We start from the raw sequence: 25,411 nt of genomic DNA, 5'->3' as shown, positions 1-25,411 counted from the left end.
TCTACACAATCAAAACTATTAGCTCATACCTGGTATGTTGTGTTAAATAATTAAGAGGTTGGAAAATTTCTGATCAGGGGCATAAGCCTTGGAATATGTGAATTAAACTCTTGCTGCCACTTAGTTATGAGAAGTTCAACCAATAATTTTTTTCATCTCTCTGGCTCAGTTTCTCTAGCTCAAAAGGGTAGTCTTGTGCCTGTGTCCTGCAGTCATTATGAAGTACACAGAATTGGGTAAAGTACAACCAAGAGGCTAGTGCAGAGGAAGCTCTGAAATAGCTGTTGTCATGCTTATTACTATTATCTCTACAATGCCTGACCTGCTTTTTACATGTCCATCTTCCCCATCTATCCCTAAATGAACAGGGTCAGGTGTTTCATAAGCTGGGATGATGTTGGCAGATTTCAAAACCATATCTGCCCCCTTGTGTTGATGCTCTCAAAAGAGAATCTCAATGCCAGGTTGAATGTATATAAATATGAATGCTGGCCGCAAAGCCAGCATGCCAACAGAGGAAGAAGAATATTTGTCTAAGTACAGCTTGCAGGTCTTTGTCTCTTTTACCCTGTGGGAAAGATTAAATTTCTTTTCTCTCAACCTAAAACTATAGATCAAAAGTAAAGAAAGCTTGGTTCTGCAAACGCATTTATGATCTCAGTATAATATAATCCATATGTATAAAAGTGGCCATACTATACAATGACAAATAAACTACCTAGGCTCCCATGACCAGGAAGGCAAAGTTTCCATGTACATTTGAATTGACACACCAAGAGAAAAAAGGTCATCCTTCAGGAACTTGATCTAAGGAGAATGGGGCCACCTATTTCTGCTGGCAGTGACTCTCACCAGCACCAAGAACAAGAAAGCTATAGAGAGCTGATAGAAATGTGAGGCCTTACCTCCAGAACAAAGGTAAGAGGGAAAAAGACTTGTAGGGCTTTGACACTCACTAGTAATAGTGTGTCACCAAGCAAGTCTGCTTTGCTTAAGTAAAGGTTCCAGAAGACTGGGTTCAAATATTTTTTTTTTCAGCCTGGCAAATCTTTACAGGCTCCACAGTAAGGCCACATGAAGATCCATTGTTTCCTTGCTTTCATCAAGTTTACCATAAAGATTGAATCTAAGCCTTCTTGCAAGAAATTCAGACATTAAGAATTTACCCAAAGAAGAATACTTTTTGAAAAATGTACATGGCTTCGTAAGATGAGGTTGCTTACATGACAATTTATCATGCTCTTAAACCCTCAGCCACAGTCATTTAGCTTGTACATGTGCTTTGTGCTGTGTATGACCTTTAGTCCTTCCTGCCACACACTTGTGAGATAGAATATGACTCTAACTCTAAAGTAAAAAGAACAAGAGTTTGCTGTGGCTCGACAGTACAAATACTTGCCTAGTGTGCTTGAAGGTGGAAGTTCTAACACCTGCTGCACTACACACACACAAACACACACACACACACACACACACACACACACACACACACAGAGAGAGAGAGAGAGAGAGAGAGAGAGAGAGAGAGAGAGAGAGAGAGAGGGAGAATAAAATGAATGGAGCTGGAGAGATGCCTCAGCAATTAAGAGCACTTGCTTTTCTTGCAGAGGGCACCCACATGCTGGTTTACAATTGTCTGTAAATCCACTTGCATGAGATCTGATATCTTTTTCTGGCTATTTTGCCAGCAGGCATGTACCTGGTATAAATATATATATATATATATATATGCAGGAAAAACATTTATATGCATAAAACAAAAAAATAAATCTTTAAAAAGGAACGAGAACTGAAGCTGACAAATATTGACCCATTTGTTTTTCATTGTAGAACTATCACATTTCAGAGCCATTTTGAATATGCTCTAGTAACCTTTAAAAAAAGCCATCATATATCTCTTCTCGTGAGGTTCTATTCCAACTTCTCTCCAATTCATGCTTTAAAAACTATTAAGAATCTCACATAGCTTTTGTTTTTGTAGCTCTATAATTGCTATAGTAGAAATAGAAACTGAGAATTTTCTATTTACTTATTTACTTAAAGTCACTACAATAACTCTATTTCAAACATGGAGAAATTGAGCTGGTGCCCAACTAGAAGCTTCTTCTCTACTGACTGGAAGATACAGTGCCAGAATGTACTGTGTGCACACTTCTAGGGTAGAAAAGTAATCATTAGTATCACCCAGCTACAAACCCTGAGACATAACAACAATCTGCATGCATGATACTCATACAATAGTGAGACAAACATGGGGGTAACACACTACTTTCTAAAATTACAGATAAGGCTCACACCATGAGATGCAACCCATATGTGATGCTTCAAAAGTGGCCAATAACCTGAGACTACATAGGTCATGGGCCTTAGGGGAAAGTCTATGGCTAATTAGTATGCTAGAAGAAAGTAGCAAAAATGACTTATTTATTTATTTATTATTAATCATTCCATTCATTTACATCTCAAATGATATCCCACTTCCCAGTTACTCCTCCACATCCCTCATCCCACAACCTCCCTCTCCTCCCTCCTCTTTGCTTCTATGAGGGTGCTCCCACACTCCTCCCGTAATGGTGCATATATATATTCTGTTTACTTATTAATCCGTGCCTCACTCAACTCTCAGAAGCTTTTTAAGAAGATTGTAATTAACACAGATCCAGAACCAGACAGTGTGATGAGAGTGAGAGACCTTGTAGCAATCAAGCCCTAAATGAGATGTTAAAAAAAAAACAAACAGAATTTATACTTTATTGAAATATGATACCTGTATATTCTTCCATCATCACTGTAAAGATGAATAAATGACTATATTCACAGACTGATTGAAACTTCTTCTGTTAAAGATTACAAACAATAAGAGTCCCTGAATAGCATTACTCATACACGTTCAATGCTATACCACTCCTGGGCATATACCCAGAAGATGCTCCAACATATAACAAGGACACATGCTCCACTATGTTCATTGCAACCATATTTATAATAGCCAGATGCTGGAAACAACCAGATGTCCCTCAACAGAGGAATGGATACAGAAAATGTGGTAATTTGCACAATGGAGTACAACTCAGCTATTAAAAACAATAACTTCATGAAATTTGCAGGGATGTTTTTAATCAAACTCCTCCCTTCAAGGCTCAGGGATCTATGCAGAAAAGTATGAAGAGAGATTGTAACATCTGGGGGTGATGGGTGGCTCAAAGGAAACAGGCTTTGCTAGATATAACAGACTAATGCATATGCATGTATGAATCCACAGAGACAGCAGTAACACACATAAGATCTGTAAAGATTCAAGCTGGATAGATCCCAGCACTGAGTGAAGAGAGTGGGCATAGGATCCCACCCGTAACCAAAGAAGCTATATCCAATTAGTATCTGCTTGCAAAGGAAAAAATCTGTTTTCTACAATGGAGTGTCACTGTCACTATCAACCACGCTCAAAGGCCAGCTCCCAAATCTATGTGCTTTTGAGTGGGTTTAGTCGGGTATTTTTCTTTCTTTTTTGTTGATTGGTTGGTTGGTTTCTCAGTTTTTGGTTTGAGGGGTTTATTGAGAGAGAGAGAGAGAGAGAGAGAGAGAGAGAGAGAGAGAGAGAGAGAGAATGAAGTTGGATAGTTAGGGAGGTTGGAAGTATATAGGAATTGGGAGAGGGGATATATATTCTCAAACTACATTGTATGAAAAAATTAATAAAACGTTTTTAAATGAATACTGTGGGTGAATGGCATTTATATACACCTTTTGCATAGCTTCTTCACACCCAGATCCACAGACAATAGCTGAATGTTCATATCTGCATTAACACTTAATCCATTGAAACATGTTGTTTGGAATGAAATATATAAAGAAATTTTTCCTTCATGTGGATGTATGGTTGGAAAATGGAGACCCCCAATTCAACTGCATCCATGTGAGGAGCCTGGAAGTATCCTTCAACCCCAGTTGACAGTGGTTGATATCCATACATCATGAGATATCATGTAATTATCAAGAAAAGTATGATTGACAAGGTTTAATGATTCAGAACATGTTTAGAATATAAAATTGGCTGAAGACAAGCAAAAGATTAATTGCTAAAATGCTTGTACTTCAACCACCAAAGGCATAAATAAATGGATAAAAAAACCATTTTGGGGTATTTATAACCAGGATGGATTTTTGCTTGATAAAAATTATGTTTACCTTGTTTTAGCTTTACATTCTGTAGTTCTAGGAATCAAACCCAGTATATGATAGGAAACTGTTTTGCCACAGAGCTATACTCTATGCCATAAATATTTTGTCCTCATAATTTTCTTTATCAACTAGAATTTTTAAAATGGTGTATTGTGGTGTGTGTGTGTATGTGTGTGTGTGTGTGTGTGTGTGTGTGTGTGTGTGTGTGTGTGTGCATAAGCGAGAGAGAGAGAATATGTGTTTTAAGTGTGCAATATTTAAATCAAAGATAGCTAATAATCTTTTCTATTCAACCCTGCCTACTGTCTCACAATTATTCCCCACCTTCCACAAAGTATCTTTGAAAGATCTTGGAGGTGTTTTTTTTTTGTTTGTTTGTTTTTTGTTTTTTGTTTTTTTTTTTTTTGGACTCCTACCATCTATGTCCCCATTTCCCCATAGGTCCACTTCCCTGTTCTCTCTGGGGAACCAGGAGGACAGTGTAACTTTCAAACACCCTAATCCTTCTGGTGTCATAGTGCCTTATGTCATAGTGGTTACTTTGGGACACTTATTTAACTTTGATCATGGTGCTTTTGATATTAATCGTGTGTGTGTGTGTGTGTGTGTGTAGAAAGATAGAGATAGAAATAGATTGGCTAATATTATTTCCTGAAAATTGACAGAGTCCCCATCCTCTGTTCTCAAGTACATATGTGCATTGGTATGCATGAGAACACACATGCACACACATACACACTTTTGACTTACATACCACTATCATATATTTCGATTTATAAATTAAATCGAAAGTTTTTATGTGTGACTTTGTAATATTCCAAAGTAGTCATTTAAACTTATCTGTGCTTTATTTTATTAAGCTATGATAGAAAAATTACTGTGCTGCATCACACGGCTATTTTGAGGAAAAAACAAAAATGCAATATGGAATTAGACTTTGTAACTTGGCACTTCATGAGCTGGGGGCTTATTCTGATATCTTTTCATGGTTTCTTCAGAAGGACCGGCTGCCTTGGATAGAGTTCAAAAGAGTAACAATTGCAGGAATATTTATACCATAGCTAAATCTGAAGTCCAAACCTTTTGCAGGGCCTTTGGTTGGGTGATTTTATAAACTTCCATTTCCTCCCTCTCCTAGTTATTCCCTGAAGCTTAAAGCTTTGAGATTTTTTTTTTAATGAGTCCAACAATAGTTCTTTCCTGTGTTTATCAAGAACTTTCCCTCATCTAATAAAAGCATACTTACTTTTATGAATTTAGCTAGGCTAAATGATTATCTGTTTAGATATAAGACACTGAGGACTATGGTGTTCGACATGGTGTTCTTGATATATAGTGGTCACCAATTTGCTCACACAGACTGACACTTCTCTTTAGAATTTTAAATACAACCCCTTTATAAGAATATGGTTAGACTAGGATCACTTGGCACTTGGCCTCTACCACCATCACCTTGCAGAAATCTTGTGGTTTAGGGAGCCCTGTACCTTATCTTGGATTTTATTTCACCTAAATCTCTGAGCTGCAGTGTGGTAAGCAGAGTTGTGTAATAGACCTGCCAGCACCCCTCTGTTCCACATGACACATTCAGTGCAAAGGTGTTGTTCTTGGACAAAGGAGGTGAAGCATGCATCTCACAAGGCTTCCTGCTTAGAAGATGAATGTAGGAGCTGCAGGCTGCCATCTTTGGGTGAAGTCTGAACTGCAGGTCATGGTTTGTTAGTTAACTCTGCTCTGGCCTAAAACCAGTCTTTCTCCCTTTTCCAGTTCAAGCTAAAGAGTCAGGCTTGTGGGGGGGGGTCTCCTTTCTGAATTAATTATCTTGTACTCCCTGTAACTTAAGAAAAATTAATTAGAACTTGGAATGGAAGGAATTCTACTAACTGGACTGCTCTGAATTTGAATCATATCTCTTTTCCAAGTGTCTGGCCTACCCTGTAGGCTTTGGCCATGTCAATACCCTCCTCACATTGAGCTACCCTCTCTTTCTTTATCTGACTCTTTTTTCCTTGAGAACTTATTCCTCATCCTGACTCTTATGACCTATGGGGGAAAAAATAGATCAACATGGTGGCAAGAATTAGCATAAAACCTCTTCTCAGTTTGCTTCCCAATTGCCCTGACTATAAAATCAACACAAGAAGAATCATTGCTGAATGACTGGGAAGCTTATTCTGATTCAATTGAAAGGCATTGTCCTATGACACAGCCTAACATCTGACTGAGGTTTTTAAATAGGCCTAAAAAAAGATTTGATATGTATCTTTTAACTGCCATCAGCAAGTTAGGCCTCCCAGGTGTGAGCTGTGTGTTGCCTTATTGTCAATATTTTATGGGGTTCTGTTCCTATTTCTCTATGTCAATAAGTTGCTCTTTCTAGTGGGGATAACTAGCTAGTATCAGAGTGCTTTCAAGGGAGACCTGGGGTTCTTTATTCACCCTCTTTAATTTCCATGACTTCTGAAAACTCCTGTGTACATCTAGACTTATGAGTCTCTGGAAGTGCTTGGTGGTCCTGTTTTGTGGCTCTTCCTTCACACATGTGCTTTCTTACTCCTTCTAATTGGCATTGTGTCTATAATTGTAATTTTCCAATTCTCTGTGTATATAATCATGTCTGATTCTAAGCTGTTTACAAGTATTGTTGACAACAGAGATACCATTTGGTTACTCTGTACTGGCATTTAGATTTTATATAGTAAGGATCCCAATTTCAAAGACAAACCACTTTACTCTGCTTAACTTGTCACCAAACTTATTTGTATGAAAGAATATTCTATGCCAAAAAGTTGAACAGGATTATATGGAGACAGGTGCCAGAAGATTTTAGTGTGTGTTAGATATCAGTCAGTCACATATAAGTAGCTAATATGATTTTGCTCTTTAAAAATTGCCAACTTTACAGATCGAACAAGATTTGCACTGTTGTAAATGTTTCCTTTTAAATATATTTATCTCACAGGGAAAATCATATGCCTTCAGGGGCCCATTTCCACCAGTATGGAATCCTATCACCTACCTAGATAATAACAACCTCTGGAGGACAATGGATGAGATGGGCCAAGAGGTAACACTTCCTAAAGCTGTTTTGACTACATATGTATTTTTCATTAATTCTCAGAAGAAAAAGGTGCAATGTATCAATAATCCTATGTGCATAGCATAGTATCCAACACATACTATCAATAAACATCAGTGAAATGAAAGAAATTGTGTCTAACTTGTAAAAGAATGAGGGATATCACACAGACTGTTATTTATATACATTTGATGGGCAAGTAGAGAAGTATGAAGCCAGGAGGGCTTCCTGGGACGATATTTCTAATTTAGAGAATCCCCAGGATACAGAAGTTTCTTTGATTCTCTAGTGCACCCAAACATGCAGCCCACGAGTAAGTAAATACGTGGAAACTTTAACTGAATACTCTTCTGACTTTGAGACAATTAGCAGCAGTTCTTTGATCCTAATTAAAGAGGTAAATTTATGAATGACCTTTGTAAGTTATTAACTTAATTGCCTTTACCTGTAGCTTCACTTTCCATGGTTGTTTTTAATCTATGACCAATTGCAGTTGGAAAATATTAAACAGACTGTCCCAGAAACAGAGACCATATTCACAGAACTTATTACAATACAATGTTATAAATGTTTTGTTTTATTTTTATTAATATATTGCTGCATACAATGTAGCAATTAAATTTTACTGTAATATATTCATATAAGAAACATATTTATTCTTAAGGAACAGTATTATAAACTGAGTGCTATAGATCTATGACAGAAGGAGCACACAGGCATTGAGGTTTATGCTATTTGAGAAACTATTAAGGGTACTTGGAAAAATTAAATTTTAAACGTTTACTTCTCTGAATCAGAGCTGTACTGTTGTTCAAATAATTTGCTGAACAGAAAACTGTCTTCTTCTTTCTTCATTAATGCATCGGAACGTAGATTCCCAGTGATGCTCCATGGAAAGCACCCCTTGCTGAAGAGTGGGACTACATGACAATGAAAGAATTGCTAGATAAGATCTGCTGGACCAAGTAAGCTCTTTCATTTTGCAAAAGCAGTTATTGTAACAATGCTTGTTTGGGGGTTTTTTGTTTGTTTGGTTTTTTGGTATGCCATTTAACATACATGAGGAAAGAAAGTATCTGCTTAATGTCTAAACCCATACCACTGTCTACATGAAGACTTGAAAGATACTGAAACTAAGTATTCCCTTAAAAATAGATCTATTTTATTACTTTGCTGTAGTTTTGTAAGACCACGGTGATATTTTCCCTCTAAATTCCTCAGAAAGATCTAGAATAAGCCATCTTTTTAACTTAGAATGTTTTAAAGACCAGTGGTTTAGCAGTCTCACTTACCAGGTTGTTGATGTAAGACTAGTTTTGTATTCCTTACTGGTGGTTCAGATAGCATAGGCATTTGAAACATCATTTGTGATACAGTGGAAATCTTCAGTGTTTATAACAGTGACTTCTAGGTAATTTACACCCATAGAAGAAATGAATGAGTGGGTCTACTTGTCACAATTAGTGAAAAAGCTGTAGTGTTGAAAGAGGAAAAGTGGAAAAGATTGCAGGGCTTCAACTTCAAGCCAAATTTAGGCCCATGAGTAATAGAACTGGGTGGCAAGTTCAAGACTACTGTCCTGTAATGCTAAATCACATTTCTTAAAAATCTATTTAGCTCTGAAGTTGGTATTTTCACATTCTGGATGTTAAGGAAGGAAGTGATAACACTTGTCACTTATAATAAAAACAAGGTTTTAGATGTATCTGCATCAACAGACATGTCTGAATAACAAGACAGGCTTATTAATTCGGCTGATAATTCATCTTAAAGACAGTGGAAACAATAGAGGGAGAGAGGGAGGGAAAGAGGAGAGAGTGAGAGAGAGAAAGAGAGATGGGCACCCAAAAGATGGGATAGACTAGAGGTTTTAAAATTATATTATGGAGGAATACATAGTAGTTTAAAAAATAATATTAAACACATAGAAAAGCAAGCTTCCATACAATAGAAATGGTGATATATACAATCCCCCATTTGAAAATCATCTTATTTATAATTTGATTTATAATGGACATCCATGGCCAAATATTTCCTGAAAAAGGAATTATACAATATAAGTATCTATTACTGTTCTCTTGGACATTTTGACTACCTCAAGGCTTTCAATATTATCATCATTATATAATACGCTGCATATTATATAACATGCCTTTGAAAGCACTCCATTCTGAAATGATCACTTAAGCCATGAATTGATGCCTTTTATGCATTAAACCATTTAAGAACACTTATCTATGCTATCAAAAACTTAATATGAGAACATCAGTTATAATAGAATTTATTATGATTGTAATAGAATTCTGTTTATTTATAAATTTTCTAGATTTCTAATCTACATTTGTTCTAGATCTTCTGTGATGGAAAGCTTTTAATAAATTCAGTTTGATCTTTTGTCCTCAAAGAGCTTTTAGGCACCTTCAAAATGAGACCAGTTATAGTTCTTTGAGATCATGGAGACTTGCGATTTACTGCCACAGCCTTGTCCTCGGCCTCCACTTAGTGAATACCCTTGGTTGTCAACTCACAAAAAGAATGTTGAGATATTTATGTAAACAAGAATCAGAACATTTTCTAATTATTCCTAAGCAAGATATGCATGAGATCATTAGTTGACTTTAAAGAAAAAAACACCCAGAATAACTGACCTATTCTGATTCAAAGTAAATCACAAACATATTCAAAGCCTAATGCTGATCATTTCTCTAGTTGTAGTTTATAAAATGATGTTCAGAAGAACAAAATGTATTTTCAATGTGATCATAGATATGTAATTGCCTTTTAGAAAAACTATATCTAAAAAAATAGATACATCAAATGAGACTTATATTGCCTTTTGGGTGACAGAAATATAGAAAATACTCATTGCCTCTTTTTTTATCTTAAGAATTCCCAAAGGATATCTAATGTATATGTATTTTTATAGAGAAATTTAGTATATCATATATCTTTTTAAAAATCAACAAGGCAAAAATTACAAAATCTGATTATATTAAACTGCTTGATCTTTCCTCCCTTAAATGCTGTAAAGCTCATTCCTTTTCTTATTGAAACTCACAGAGTAAATCAAACAAGATTAGAAATGTACCTGCCTGACACAGAGAAACACAGTTACCCTCCTTTCTCTGAAGCTTCAATTCATCACCATTAGTCTTTCTCCAGAAAGAACATTTTTCATCATGGGAGACATACACTACATTCAAATATATTTTATTTTATAACTTGTGATTTCTTATCTTATTATTAGCTATTGCTTATTTCTCATTGTGTCTTAATTATGAAATTAAAGGACTCTATAGTGCTCAGAAGTAAACCCAAATCTTCAGACATAATGGGCAAGCTGCATCTCTAGATCATAGAATAAATGTTATCAGAGGTTTTTAAAATGCAATGGATAGGTGGTTGGAGAAATAGCTGACCAACTGAGAGTGACTATTGCTCTTGTAGATGATGTAGATTCAGTTCACAGCACCTACGTCAGGTTGCACATAACCACCTGTAACTCCACCTCCAGGAGATCCAACAGTCTTTTCTGGCAGCTGTGGGAGCCTGGGCATATGTCGTGCACATAAAAACATTCAGGACTTCTGGGAGGAGAAAGATAGCAATAGAAATTCAAGTTGATTTCAAAAGTCTTGACTTTAACTATTTAGTGCGTGCTGAAGCCTTTTACCAAGATAAAGATTCGGGGAAGACAAGCAGGTGTATAGGAGCAACTGATAACACAGGATATGGCCAACATCAATTCTGAATAAGGTGTTTTGTTTAGGGAGGCATACATACCATATTTCTTAAATCCATGTCCTCATGTTTTATAATATTGAATTCCAGAAGTTTGCTAAATTGTGCTAAATGTAGCCAAGGAAACATGTTATTTGACGACGCTAGAATCTTAAGAGGACTGATCTGCATTTGCTAATCACATTCTTGTTTCTTCCTGAGCAGATCTACAAAGCAGATTGCCACGCTCTTTGTGAACCTGTGTGTAACTGCAGAGACCCATGAGGTCTCTGCACTATGGTTCCTGTGGTATGTGAAGCAGTGTGGAGGTACAACCAGAATCATCTCAACAACCAATGGAGGACAGGTACACACTCTCCTAACACAAAACTACTACTACAGAAATGGTTGTCTTTCTGCAATCATGAAATGGTGGTGCATGAAGCAAACTTGTGGTTTGTCATACTTCACTGGGGTAGCTTCAAGTAGCTTTCAAAAGGGACCAGTTGATGTCAGGTATCCAGAGGCCAGCATAATTTTAAGACTGGGCTCCTCAGAAAGTTCAAACAAGAAAGATAGAAATGCACTTGAATTTTAAAGAATATCCAATGCTTTAGGCTGTAGCTCAGACCTAGAACACCCCCTAGTACAAAGCAGGCTCTGAATCCATCCCCAGCATTAAGAAAGAAAGATAAATTAAAAAAGAAAAAGAAAAGAAAGAAGGGAAGAATGTTTGTAAACACACTGCACATATGAGAATTTATTCTTTATTTATTCAATGCCTATTCACAGAGCATTTTTAAGCCATGTCCCCCACCATTAGACTATAAATTAGACCAAAGATCTTTTTTTTCAAAACAACTTTTTTATTAGATGTTTTCTTCATTTACATTTCACATGTTATCCTGAAAGTCCCCTATACCCTCCCCCCGTCCTGCTCCCCAACCCACTCACTCCCACTTCTTGGCACTGGCGTTCCCCTGTACTGAGGCATATAAAGTTTGCAAGACCAAGGGGCCTCTCTTCCCAATGATGGCCAACTAGGCCATCTTCTGCTACATATGCAGCTAGAGACACGAGCTCCGGGGGTACTGGTTAGTTCATATTGTTGTTCCACCTATAGGGTTGCAGATCCCTTTAGCTCCTTGGGTACTTTCTCTAGCTCCTCCATTGGGGACCCTGTGTTCCATCCAATAGATGACTGTGAACATCCACTTCTGTATTTGCCAAGCACTGGCATAGCCTCACGAGAGATGGATATATCAGGTAGCTGAAGATCTTAATCTCTTTTGTAGTCATATTCCTTTCTGTTCCATACACTTTACCTCTCATCCTCTCTTCTTCCTCTTCCTCTTTTTCCCCTTTCTTTGTGGACCTATTTGAAATAGTCTTTAAAAAGTTAATCGGGGAACAATGAGATATTCACCAGGTAAAAGAGCCAAAGGATGTAAATAGTGCCAGGCAAAAGGGATGTAAGGATTATTCTGTGAATATCCAGCTCAGTTTGGAGCCCTGGAATCTGAAGTAGTATAAATTTAAGGTCAGTTAGTAAGCCTATAATTTTGTCAAAAAGACAGTAACCTGTAATTAGAGGAAAATTCAAATAGCAATAATAATGTAAGTAAAATTATACCCAAAAGCAAGTTATAGGACTATTCCCAATAATAAATTGAAATTGTACATATCTTTCTTTCTAGTTTTTTCTTTTTTATTAGATATTTTCTTCATTTACATTTCAAATGCTATCCCCCAAACCCCCTATACCCTCCCGCCGCCCTGCTCTCCAACCCACCCACTCCCTCTTCCTGGCCCTGGATTCCCCTGTACTGGAGCACATGATCTTCATAAGACCAAGGGACTCTCCTCCCATTGATGGCCTACTAGGCCATCCTCTGCTACATATGCAACGAGAGACACAGTTCTGTTGGCTACTGGTTAGTTCATATTGTTGTTCCTCCTATAGGGTTGCTGACCCCTTCAGCTCCTTGGGTACTTTCTCTAGCTCCAATTATACATATCTTAGAGGAGGGATAGCCAGGAAAATTTATTCACTTAGCTATTTATGTTGATTCCTATATTATCCTTCCATCTTGCATCCTATTTTCTTCTTTCCAGGAGAGGAAATTTATTGGTGGATCTGGTCAAGTGAGTGAACGGATAAAGGATATACTTGGGGACCGAGTGAAGCTGGAGAGGCCTGTGATCCACATTGACCAGACAGGGGAAAATGTTATTGTGAAAACCCTAAACCATGAAATATATGAGGTAAGCAAGACTTTCAAAGTCAGGGAAAGAAATCAGAGGCCCATGTGTAAGGAAGATTATATGAGGCCAAGAATAGCCCACACTTCATATAGTCTATTTGCCAGAGTTAACTACATTTATCTAAAAGAACAAAAACAGAAATGAAAGTATTTGAAAGGAGAGAGGATTGAAAATGTTCTCTCACTTGATGTGCCTGGATGGGGGGATACCCAGAGGACCACCCTCTCAGAGAAGAATGGGAGGAGTATGGACAAGGGACCTGTGATGGGTGACCTGGAGGAGGAGGAGGAGGCTGCTGCGGCGGCAACAATTGGGATATAATGTGAATGAATAAATTAATGGAAAAAAAAAAGAAAATGCAATCTCTTTAATATGCCTTTGGGTAATTATAAAACGAAAATGAATACTCAATAAACATCAATCATGGTTTGTGGCCCTGGCATTATTCTGAGAGTTGGAATTTTCTTTTTCTTCTCTTTTCTTCTTTTTTGACTTTATTGAATGTTTTCTTTATTTACATTTCAAATGTTATCCCATTTCCTGGTTTCCCCTCTGAAAATCCCCTATCCCCCCTCCCCCTGCTCACCAACCCACCCACTCCTGCTTCCTGGCCCTGCCATTCCCCTATACTGAGGCATAGAGCCTTCACAGGACCAAGGGCCTCTCCTCCCATTGATGACTGATTAGGCCATCCTCTGCTACGTATGCAGCTAGAGCCATGAGTCCCACCATGTGTTTTCTTTAGTTGGTGGTTTAGTCCCTGGGAGCTCTGGGGGTACTGGTTAGTTCATATTGTTGTTCCTCCTATGGGGCTACAAACTCCCCCAACTTCTTGTGTCCTTTCTCTAGCTCTTTCATTAAGGACCATGTGCTCCATCCAATGGATGGCTATGAGCATCACCTCTATATTTGTCAGGCACTGGCAGAGCCTATCAGGAGAAATCTATATCAGGCTCTTGTCAGCAAGCACTTGTTGGCATCCACAATAGTATCTGGGTTTGGTGATTGTAATGGGATGGATCCCCAGGTGGGGAAGTTTCTGAATGGTCATTCCTTCAGTCTCTGCTCCACACTTTGTCTCTGTAACTCCTTCCATAGGTGTCTTGTTCCCCCTTCTAAGGAGGATTGAAGTATTCACACTTTGGTCTTCTTTCTTGAGTTTCATGTGGTTTGTGAATTGTATCTTGGGTATTCCGAGCTTCTGGGCTAGGGCTAATATCCACTTATCAGTGAATGAATATCATGTGTGTTCTTTTGTGATTGGGTTACCTCACTCGGGATGATATCCTCCAGATCTATCCATTTGCCTAAGAATTTTATAAATTCATTGTTTTTAATAGCTAAGTAGTACTCCATTGTGTAAAAGTACTTTAAATTTTAGATTTAGTAAACGATTACAACTGTAATCAGCTATATAGTTAGAATGTAAAGTGGGTCCAATAGTGAAAAGTAGTCAGAAGAAATTAAGCAGAGGAGAAAGCATCCTAAAAGATATAATTGGCTGGGGTACTGCAGTCCTTTAAATAAACTTGTTAGCAAAGGCTTTATTGAGACAGGTGAGCCCAGAGATGAAGGAGATGAGTAACTCTGTGGCCTAAATTGGGAGCGTGTCTGGACTGACCAAGGAATGCAAGGCAGCCAAAAATGGCAAACAAACAAACAAACAAACAAACAAACAAAAGCTGAGACAAAGCATACGAGGAATTTGGATGGAGAGGTAACAGGGAAGGCTTAGGAGATTTGGTACTAGGTAGCAGTAATGGTTGCTTTTAATTGGGTCCTTCTGGCTTCACTGTTAAGCTAAGGAAGCAGAGCTAGGGTAGACAAAGAGAAAGGATTAAGAAAAACTTTTACCTCAGGCCAATGGTGGCTAATGACATTTACTTTTCTTTCAGGCTAAATATGTGATTAGTGCCATTCCACCTGCTTTGGGCATGAAGATTCACTATAGTCCTCCTCTGCCCATGCTAAGAAACCAGCTGATCTCTCGTGTGCCTTTGGGTTCAGTTATTAAATGCATGGTTTATTACAAAGAGCCCTTCTGGAGGAAAAAGGGTAAGTTCATTCTTGACATAAAGACTTTCTAGGGAAGGTCCAAGAAAGTTTGTATTGGGAAGAGAGGCCCCTTGGTCTTGCAAACTTTATATGCCCCAGTACAGGGGAATGCCAGGGCCAAGAAGTGGGAGTGAGTGGGTAGGGAAGCAGGGCGGGGGAGGGTATAGGGAACTTTCAGGATAGCATTTGAAATGTAAATAAGAAAATATCTAATAAAAAGATTTGTATTTGGATATAACTGTATTGGAATCTGGACAGAAAATTTATGATCCTCTGGTCTCTTTCTTCTGAGTGCTAACATGACGGGCATGTGATACTACCTCTGACTATTACAGATTCTATCTTGCAAATAAAATGTACTGGCACAAACACATGAATCATTTTCCTTTAAATCTGACCCATTCTTCAAATAATTTGATATAAATTTTATTTGATCCTTTCCCAACTACAATGAGAACACGTGATTTCATTTTGTAATATATTTTTCAAACACACTGATTTAGAAAGACATGGATTTATGAATGGGGAGGTAGATAGATGGTTGAATACTTGCACTGCATGTACAAGACTATGTTTTATCCCCAGCTACACACACAATTATGAAAATTTTCAGGTCTCCTTTTATTAGTGTCAAGATCCTACTAAATTAAATAATTTATTTCTTCATCTGTGTACACTTATGCTACTTCAACAGTGCATGGGTATGGTCACAAAAGCTCTGTATATAACATTGTTTGAAATACTCCTGATGTGTTCTATCCAATACTCTTGCCATTAGCCGCATATGGGTACCAAACACCTGAGATGTAGCAGGTGACATTTGAACTAACAATTATTTTTCATTTTAGTTGCTTTAAATGAATATATACACATATATGTATATATCTACATATATATGATATATTATATTTATACACTCTCTCTCACACACACATATATACCTACACACACAGCTAGTTTCTGCTGCCTTGGACAACATGTAAACATATACAATCACTTCTGTTTTTTCTTTTTTGTTTTCCTCTGATCATGTCTACTTACCTACCAAGTAAAGTCCAGGAAAGAATAGCAATCCTTGGGGCTAAGGATAAAGGGCAGGTGAACTAGAATGAGGAGAAAGACTACAAATGTAGGACTTAAGACTGCTGTAGACAATTGGGCTAGCTAACAATTGGTGTGAGGACAGTGTTTCCTGTACCCAGTCAGCTCTCTGTATCCATGGTTTCTGCACTTGCACACTCAGCCATGTACAGAGGAAGAATATTTGAAGAGAGTTAGACCTGTCCTGAACATGTGTATGCTTTTTTCTAATTTCCTAAACCATTCAGTATAACAGCAGTTTATGTGACATCTATATCCTACTAGGTGCTTTTAGTAACCTCAAAATGATATTAGAGAATAAGTTTACCATATGTGAAGGATTTGTACACCCAAGGATTTTGGTTCCCCTGGGGGGTTGTGGAAGATGCTGAAGAACAAACAACTGTTAATCTTCTTCAACCACACTTCAGTCTCTAATCTCCCCAACTTCCAAGAGATCCTGCTTAGTGCTCTTATTGGAGTGGCACATCCACTTAGCAAGTACTTTACCCTTTGAAAACTACTCACATCGAAAAGCTCTGTTCTTTTGCTCTTTGTATACAATGGTAATAGCATAATGGAGCCAAGCTTCTTTCCCCTGAGACCCAGGGCATGAATTTTAGGCAACAGCCCAGGGGAAGGTAGATGTATTATTAGGACAAGGAATATAAACTGCTTTTGGTTTGATCTGGGCTTTGTTTTTATTTTGTGTAATTATTAGTTGGCTTTTTATTTATTTATTTTCATGCATTGTATTTTCATCATATTCTCTCACCTCATCTAAATCCTTCCAAATCATTCCCACCTTCCTACCATGTTTTTGTTGTTAAACATCAAGAGCTTCTTGAGATAGTTTCTCAGTTTCAAATGGGAGCATGCAATTTCTGATAAAAGTGTAAGTCAAATTCTGGTATCAGCTAATGGAAAACCTTTTTGACCACTCCTGCCTTCTTGAATTTCTGCTAGCTAATACTATTTTAAGAGTTACTTTCAGAGCTAGAAAGATGGCTCAGTGGTTGAGAACACTCGCTGCTCTTCCAGAGGACCTGAGTTCAATTCTCAGCAACCACATGGTGGCTTACAACCATCTATAATGAGATTTGTTGCCCTCTTCTGGCATGCACGTGGACTGTGATAAGACAACTTTTGTTTTGTTTTGTTTTGTTTTTTTGTTGTTGTTTGGTTGGTTGGTTGGTTTTTTGTTTTTCTTTTTTTGGGGGGGTTTTTGAAAAAGAAAAAGACACAAAAGTTACTTTCTGGGCCAGTGAGATGGTTCAGTGGGCAAATACACTTCCCATCACACCTGAACAACCTGAGTTGGATTCCTGGGACACATATGGAACCAACTCCCATAAGCTGTTCTCTAATCAAGCCATGGCACATGAGTATATGCGTGTGCTTATGTTGTGCATGTGTGTGTGTGTGTGTGTGTGTGTGTGTGTATGCATGCACGCACACACACACAGAGGAATAAATAAAGTAATATAAACAGTTAAAAAGTTATTTTTAAATCAGGAAAAATTACCTCATTTATCCACAGTGCAAAATTTATTGTTGTTAATCAAGATGAAGGTCTATGTTAAACTATGTTATAAATTTTCTATTTATAATTTCCTCTTTAATTTTTTCTATATGTGATGCAAATATGTTTCTTCTGCAACTAAATTCTCAAATATATACATAGGGATGTTTGATGGTGTTGAGAATTAAACCCAGGGCTTCACAGAAGTCCATGCCAGGTCCCACACAGGGCTTTTTAAATCTCATTATCTTTGTCATTGGGCTCCATTTTTTTTTTTGCATATACAACTAAACAATTAAATATATGCTATAATAACACTTTTATTCCTAAATTACATACAAATACTCTAAAAAACATATACCACGATAATTGTAAAATATGCAAAGTAGTTTTTTTAATGAAATTAAACCCCAAATATGCATCCAACTATGGAAAACATAGATATATATTACCTAGTCCTTTGCTATATAGTTCTGATCATTATAGCTTTATAATATATTTTGATATTTGGAGAGATATTATTTCCGTATTTTCCCTTAATTCTGTTCTTAGTAAATTTCAATTACTCTTCTGCTTGAATGCTATGATTGTTTCATTGAAACTTTTTCCTATATCTTTACACATTCATACACACACACAACTAACTGTTTTATCTAATTCCAAGTCTTCCTCTAGCTCACCTCCTATATCTGAAATATTTCTTCCATTTCTTCCCTGATTTATCTCCAGTGATGTTATTACTTTGGGAGTATTTCTTTAGCATCCTGAATGGCTGAATTGTTTTCCCCAATACCTCCTTTTGGTTGGTTGGTTCTACTTTTAGCTTCATTTTTTCCTCTTAAAGGACCTTGTTAAATTGTGGGAATGTCCTTTGTATCCATTTAAAAGAATGATGTCCCCCCCCACACACACAGTTATTGGGACACTGTATAGTTGGGCAAAGGTCTGGAATCTGAGACAGAAATCCCACAGATACAGCCAAAGCTGGATCTGGCATGAAAAAATGGCTTTTGTGTCTGCCTCCTATTCCTTCAGTTTCTTCAAGTGCACCCATGTCACTCAGGGGCCAGTTCACTCTGACCCATCATCCCATCAACTGATCCTGCCATAATCAATTTGACTTGCTCACCCAGTTGAGAAGATCTTGTCGTGTTTGACTCTCTCTTTCTTGTCTGCTAAGAACAGGTGATTCTTTTACCTAGTTATCTTGTACTATAAAATCTTCTTGATATCCTGGGTAGAATTTGTGCCACTCCATGGATAGTGCTGATAGGCCAGTGATGCATTAACTGTGACTGAATTCTGCAAGACCAAGGTGGAGTTTATTGGCTTTACATGGCACAGCTACAGTAGGTGAGACGGTAGGAATAAACTGACTTCAGAGAGACATCATGAGCCTGATTTTATGCAGACTGAATTCGACACAGGCAGTCAAGCGGTGTTTCAGTATCATCGTGTCCTGTAATCATTGTAGATGAGGGTTATAGTCAGCAACAACCTAGCTTTGAGACAGTGGTGCTCTTTACCTGTGTCAGATATGGCTCCACTCAACTACTCCTCCTAACCTGGTTGGTCTCCAGATTTTCCAGTTGAAGCATGATATGGTAAGCTCTTTATGGCCCTGATGGTAGTCATTAGTAGCATTGTTGTGGACCCCTTCTCTAAGATAAAGGATCTTTGTTTTGAGGTAAGAACAGCTCAGCATAGCCATGTGTCTTGGTACAACATCCATCCTTTGCACACCTTTTTTCTCTTAATAATTCAATCCTTATTTCTCAGTATCTTTCCTACCCCAGCACACCTGGGGGACTTACAAGCATCCAGTAGCTAACTAAGAAAGAGATATAGGGCCAAGAAGTGGGAGTCGGTGGGTAGGGGAGTCGGTGGGGGAAGGGTATGGGGGATTTAGGGATAGCATTGGAAGTGTAAATGAAGAAAATACCTAATAAAAATAATAATAATTAAAAACTTGAAAAAAAGAAAGAGATATAGGAAGAGAGGGAAGCAGTTGTATCTTTGGAGGCTGCGGAGTATGATTGTTCACATATGCATACATGCAAACAGAATAGGAAGGTGTGAGCTCTTTCTTCTTCATTTGGAAATCCTCCTGTTTGCTTTTCTTTTTATTGAATATTTTATGTATTTACATTTCAAATGTTATCCACTTTTCAGGTCCCCTCTGGAAGCTTCATACCCCACACCCACCCACCACTCCTACCTCACTGCCCTGGCATTCCCCTACACTGGGAAATCGAGCCTTTACAGGACCAAGGGCCTCTCCTCCCATTGATGCTAGACAATGCCATCCTCTGCTACATATGTGGCTGGAGCCATGGGTCCCTCTTGGAGTGGTTGGTGGTTTAGTCCCTGGGAGCTCAGGAGGGGTCTGGTTGGTTGATATTATTGTTCTTATTATCGGGTTGCAAACCCCTTCAGTTCCTTCAGTCCTTTCTCTAATTCCTCCATGCTAAGTCCAATGATTGGCTGTGACTATCCACATCTGTATTTGTCAGGCTTGGCAGATTCTCTCAGGAGACAGCTATAACAGGCACCTGTCAGCACGCATTTCTTGGCATCCACAATAGTGTCTGGATTTGGTGTCTGTATATTAGGATGGATCCCCAGGTGGGGAAGTCTGGATGGCCTTTCTTTCAGGCTCTGCTCCACATTTTGTCCCTGTATTTCCTTTAGACAGGAGCCATTCTGGGTTGAAAATTTGGAGATGAGTGGGTGGCCCCATTCCCCCAACAGGGGTCTTTGCCTAACCTCTGGATATGGTCTCTACAGGTTCTCCCTCCCCTTTGTTGGGCATTTCAGCTAATCTCATCCCTGTGGGGTCCTGGGAACCTCTTGCTTTCCTGGCATCTGGGACTTCCTGGTGGCTACCCCCAGTTCCCCATCCCCCATTGCTACACACCTCTCTTCAAATTCCTGACCCTGTGTATATCATTCCCATCTCCTCTCATACCTGATTCTGCTCTCCTTCTCCTCCTCGCCCTCCTCTCTTCCTCCCAAGTCCCTCCCACCCTCTACCTTCCATGAGTATTTTGTTTCCCCTTCTAAGAAAGTCTGAAGCATCCACATTTTGGTATTCCTTCTTCTTGAGCTTCATATGGTCTGTGAATTGTATCTAGGGTATTCTGTTCCTGTTAGCTTTTCTACACATAAATTGCTTCTGAGTTTTATCAAAAAAAATGTTTGAGCAACCTCAAATTTGCAAGTAGATGATAGATCAAGAGGAGTAGAGAATTTGGGCAAGATATTGTTTTATTATTTCAGACTCTTACCTGACATGGTCCCTGTTCTGTCAGTCTTTTGTTAAAATTGCATAACAGTTATCACTATTATACATATGGGATTGTTTTCAGGGCTCCCTGTAGTTAACATAATCCCTTAATACTTGCAATGCAGATATGAAATAGCAAAGCATTTGCATAGACCCTACATATATTCTTCAATATACTCTAAATCATCTCTATTTAAAATGTTTAATATAATGTGTTGACACATAAATTATATGTATAAGCTATTATATGACATATATGTATATACTATGTACAAAAATATGTGCACATTGTTTAGGAAATTATAACATGGAAAAAGGTTATAAATATTGTTAGTGCAGATGAAATAAAAAAAATGGTTCTTTGAGACAGGACCTTTCTATGCAGCCTTGGCTGTCCTAGTACTTGCTGTGTAGAAGAGGGTAGCCTCAAAGTCACAGAGATTCTCCTGTCACTGTTCTAAAGTGCTTAAATTAAATATGTGTACCACCATGCCTGTCCTGAAATAAATGTTTTTGACAGTAACTGTGAACTGGTATAGAACCCATGAATATAGAGGTCCAACTGTATTTTGTTCCAGGGGGTAATGATGAAAGTACTTTTATTCAGAACAAATTGAATTTTTTTTTACCCAAGTTATTGTTCTTGAAAGGAAAGGAGGTCTTCAGAGGTCAGGTTTGGAATGTGACTCTGTTAAAATTTTAGTTTCCCATGTTGTCTCTGCCTGTGCCCTAAATGTCAAGAACTGCTTCAACTGGCATTAAGGGACCAGATACAGAAATACACGTGTGTAGTTCCACATATTCAAGATGCTGAGGTAGGAAAGCCACATGAGACTAGGAGTAAATGGCTGGCTTGAACAATATACTGAGATCCGGTCTCTAAAACAAAAGTTGGAAGAGGAATGACTCCTCATGAAATAGGAATATGCAGCCTCTTGTAGTCCACTGACCACTTGATTTTTTTTTTTGTTTGTTTTTTTGTTTTTTTGTCCAAGATGGTATCTTACACAGCCAGTCTCAAAATCACTATGTAGATGAAGTTCCTGTCTCTATCTCCTGGGTATTGAGATTACAGATAGGCACCACTACATCTAGTTTGTACAGTGCTGGGGACAAACACAGGGCTTTATGCATGTTAGGCACTGTACCAACTGTGGTACAACCTCTGAGCCCACTCTGATTTTTTTTTCATATAACCATGGTTACCTAGCCCTGTCCTTGACAAAAGTTCGGTTTGTTTTCATAAACCTAAAGTAGAATGGTATATGGTTGGCCTCCAAATTTCTCAAATTGAAAACTGTATTTTTCATTGCAATTGCTGTGGACAAAATAATAGGGTAATGAACATTTTCATGTACTTCACTGTTTTCTAAGATTTCTGTGGAACCATGGTTATCGAAGGAGAGGAAGCTCCAATTGCATACACATTGGATGATACCAAACCAGATGGCACCTATGCTGCTATAATGGGGTAAGGCACAATTATATTATAGCTGTATTTGTTATTGGCAATAAAATGAAACATTGTTGATTAAGGTATAAAAACCTGTGATAAAACAATTTTTTTCTTGATAGTACTATTCTGCAAATCCAGTGATAGGAGTATTCTTATTGCTTCCTTTTATTTATTATTTATTTTATTTATTTTTTCATTAGATATTTTCTTCATTTACATTTCAAATGCTATCCTGAAAGTTCCCTATACCCTCCTCACCCCCTGCCCTGCTACCCAACCCATCTACTCCTGCTTCCTGGCCCTGGCATTCCTCAGTACTGGGGCATATGATCTTCCTAAGACCAAGGGACTCTCCTCCCATTGATGGCCTACTAGGCCATCCTCAGCTACATATGCAACAAGAGACACAGTTCTGTGGGGTACTGGTTAGTTCATATTGTTGATCCTCCTATAGGGTTGCTGACCCCTTTATCTCCTTGGGTGCTTTCTCTAGCTCCTCCATTGAGGGCCCTGTGTTCCATCCAATGGATGACTGTGAGCATCCACTTCTGTATTTGCCAGGCACTGGCATAGCCTCTCACAAGAGACAGCTATAAGAGGGTCCTGTCAGCAAAATCTTGCTGGAATATGCAATAGTGTCTGCGTTTGGTGGTTGTATATGGGATGGATTCCCCGGTGGGGAAGTCTCTGGATGGTCCTCTCTTCTGTCTCAGCTCTGAACTTTGTAACTCCTTCCATGGGTATTTTGTTCCTCATTCTAAGAAGGAACAAAGTATCCACATTTTGGTTTTCCTTCTTGAGTTTCATGTGTTTTGCAAACTGTATCTTGGGTAATCTAAGTTTCTGGGTTAATATCCACTTATCAGTGAGTGCTTCTTTTTAAATAACAAATAAGTATATGTCAAATACCACTAACATTTAAAATTTTTGTACTAATTTTCTACTTCATCTTATTGTATTAGTAGATATGTTTTGGGGCCATCTTTACATGATAGACTGACACTAACAAGAATATTTTACTAAGAGTTCTCCTTATGGAGATTGTGTGGGCATCCATGTTGTTTACTGTGATTTCTGTTGCTATAGCAAAGTTCTTAAGACTAGGTAACTTATGAGAAGATGTTCATTGTACCTCACAGTTCTGGAAATCTAAGAGCATGAAATTAATATCTACTAGGCTTCTGTTGAGGGCATTATGCTGCTTCAAAACACAGCAGAAAAGAAGCAAGGACACAGGCAGAGAAGCCAAACTTGTTATTTAAATTAACCCACTCTCCCAAAGAGCTGTCATGGAAACCATATTAATCCTTTGGATTCCTCACAATTCAAAATACCTCGAAAGGCCCTACCACTTCTCAACCCTACTATGGCTCAGGCACAGCCTTAAGACTCCATTTGAGACTCTAGTCTCTTGGTCACTAAGCCTGGTAAGACAGCAGTAGATCTTTTGTCATACTAACCTAGGAGAAATCATGGCTAGTCATTTACTTTTACTTGCTTGATCCCCTAAAGCCAGAAAGTACTCCTCAGTGACAAGAATGGGACATTGAAACAGGGATACTGTAGGTATTCAGTATATAGGTGGTTTCCTTGCATAGTAAACAGAGCATGGGTAGCCATAGAAATAAAGTGAAAGTGAAAGTATTACACTCCTGTTTTTTTTTTTTCTTGTTTGTATATTTTAGATTTATCCTTGCTCACAAAGCTAGAAAACTGGTACGTCTCACCAAAGAAGAAAGGTAACAAAATCTGCTTTACTTCTTCCTTCTTTCCCTCTCCTATTCCTTTCCTCCTTCCCTCTCTCCCTTCCCCATACCCCCTTTCTTCCTTTTATCACTCCCTCCATTGTTTAGTTCATAGTTTTTTACAGCAAAACACACACTCAATAGAGAACATAGGCTTCTCAAGTAAGTCACCTCTTTATTTCCACTCTTCTCTTCTCTTCTCTTTTCTTTTTTTTATTTGCTTGCCATTCGATGTTTATTGACTTTGATATACAGAATACCTCATAATATGTGTATTGCTAAAGTGAAGTATCTGTTATGTTAATGATAAAGGCCTTATATGTCACAATGCTTATTACTTAAGAACCAAATATTCAAATTAATACTTACCAAGTTATTATATATAAGACATTATGCTAAGAACTATGAACATTATGAAAATGGATGTAAGGCAAGAGCTGAACATTTACTTATGGAGATTACTAAGTTGACAAATTGCTAGGTTAGGCAGCATTACATAAATGATGCAATTACAGGTTATAGGTGCAGAGACTAATTTTTCTGAAAGCTATCTCTCTTAGTAATTTGTATCCACCACTGCCAAATATGTATACCTGCACCACAACTGATAATATATTTAATGACTCAAAGCCCAAATGACTTTATAGTGCATTATTTCAGTTCTCATAGCATGTTCCTCCATAACCCATGCCACCTTGGTGCATGGCTAGAGCTGTGGAAGTCTGACTGGGCCATATATTTCAAAATGTCCCTATTGGAATATAATATCCATGAAGGATAGGAAGTCTTATCTGACTAACTCACTGCTGAATCTTCAATGCCTTGAACACATCTTTTTTCCAAGTTGTCTTTTTTATCATGTTCATAGATTAGTGCATCATATACTATACCAACTACATCTTTCATGTAGTCAGGGCTATTCATTCTAATAGTTTAATAAAATATCTTTCATATACAGAAAAGCTCCTATTTCAATATATTATTTTTGCTTTATCTTTTGTTTAGATTTTATTTTTAAGTG

At 37.9% G+C, this 25,411-nt stretch overlaps 1 protein-coding gene across 1 annotated transcript in view; it reads left to right on the top strand.

The window, feature by feature from the left end:
- The window catches only part of Maob (monoamine oxidase B), a 108,086-nt gene that overhangs the window by 70,047 nt on the left and 12,628 nt on the right, over positions 1 to 25,411 (top strand). Inside the window, exons 4-10 of the mRNA NM_172778.2 lie at positions 7,145 to 7,249; positions 8,135 to 8,226; positions 11,207 to 11,348; positions 13,097 to 13,246; positions 15,142 to 15,301; positions 22,564 to 22,660; positions 24,331 to 24,384. Coding sequence (NP_766366.2) covers positions 7,145 to 7,249; positions 8,135 to 8,226; positions 11,207 to 11,348; positions 13,097 to 13,246; positions 15,142 to 15,301; positions 22,564 to 22,660; positions 24,331 to 24,384 — 800 coding nt within the window. The remainder of the gene's footprint in view (positions 1 to 7,144; positions 7,250 to 8,134; positions 8,227 to 11,206; positions 11,349 to 13,096; positions 13,247 to 15,141; positions 15,302 to 22,563; positions 22,661 to 24,330; positions 24,385 to 25,411) is intronic.

The sequence above is a fragment of the Mus musculus genome, chromosome X, assembly GCF_000001635.26.
Source record: "Mus musculus strain C57BL/6J chromosome X, GRCm38.p6 C57BL/6J".
Taxonomy (NCBI): Eukaryota; Metazoa; Chordata; class Mammalia; order Rodentia; family Muridae; genus Mus; species Mus musculus.
Note: the sequence above shows the minus strand (reverse complement) of the source record. Positions and strands in the feature narration are given on the sequence as shown.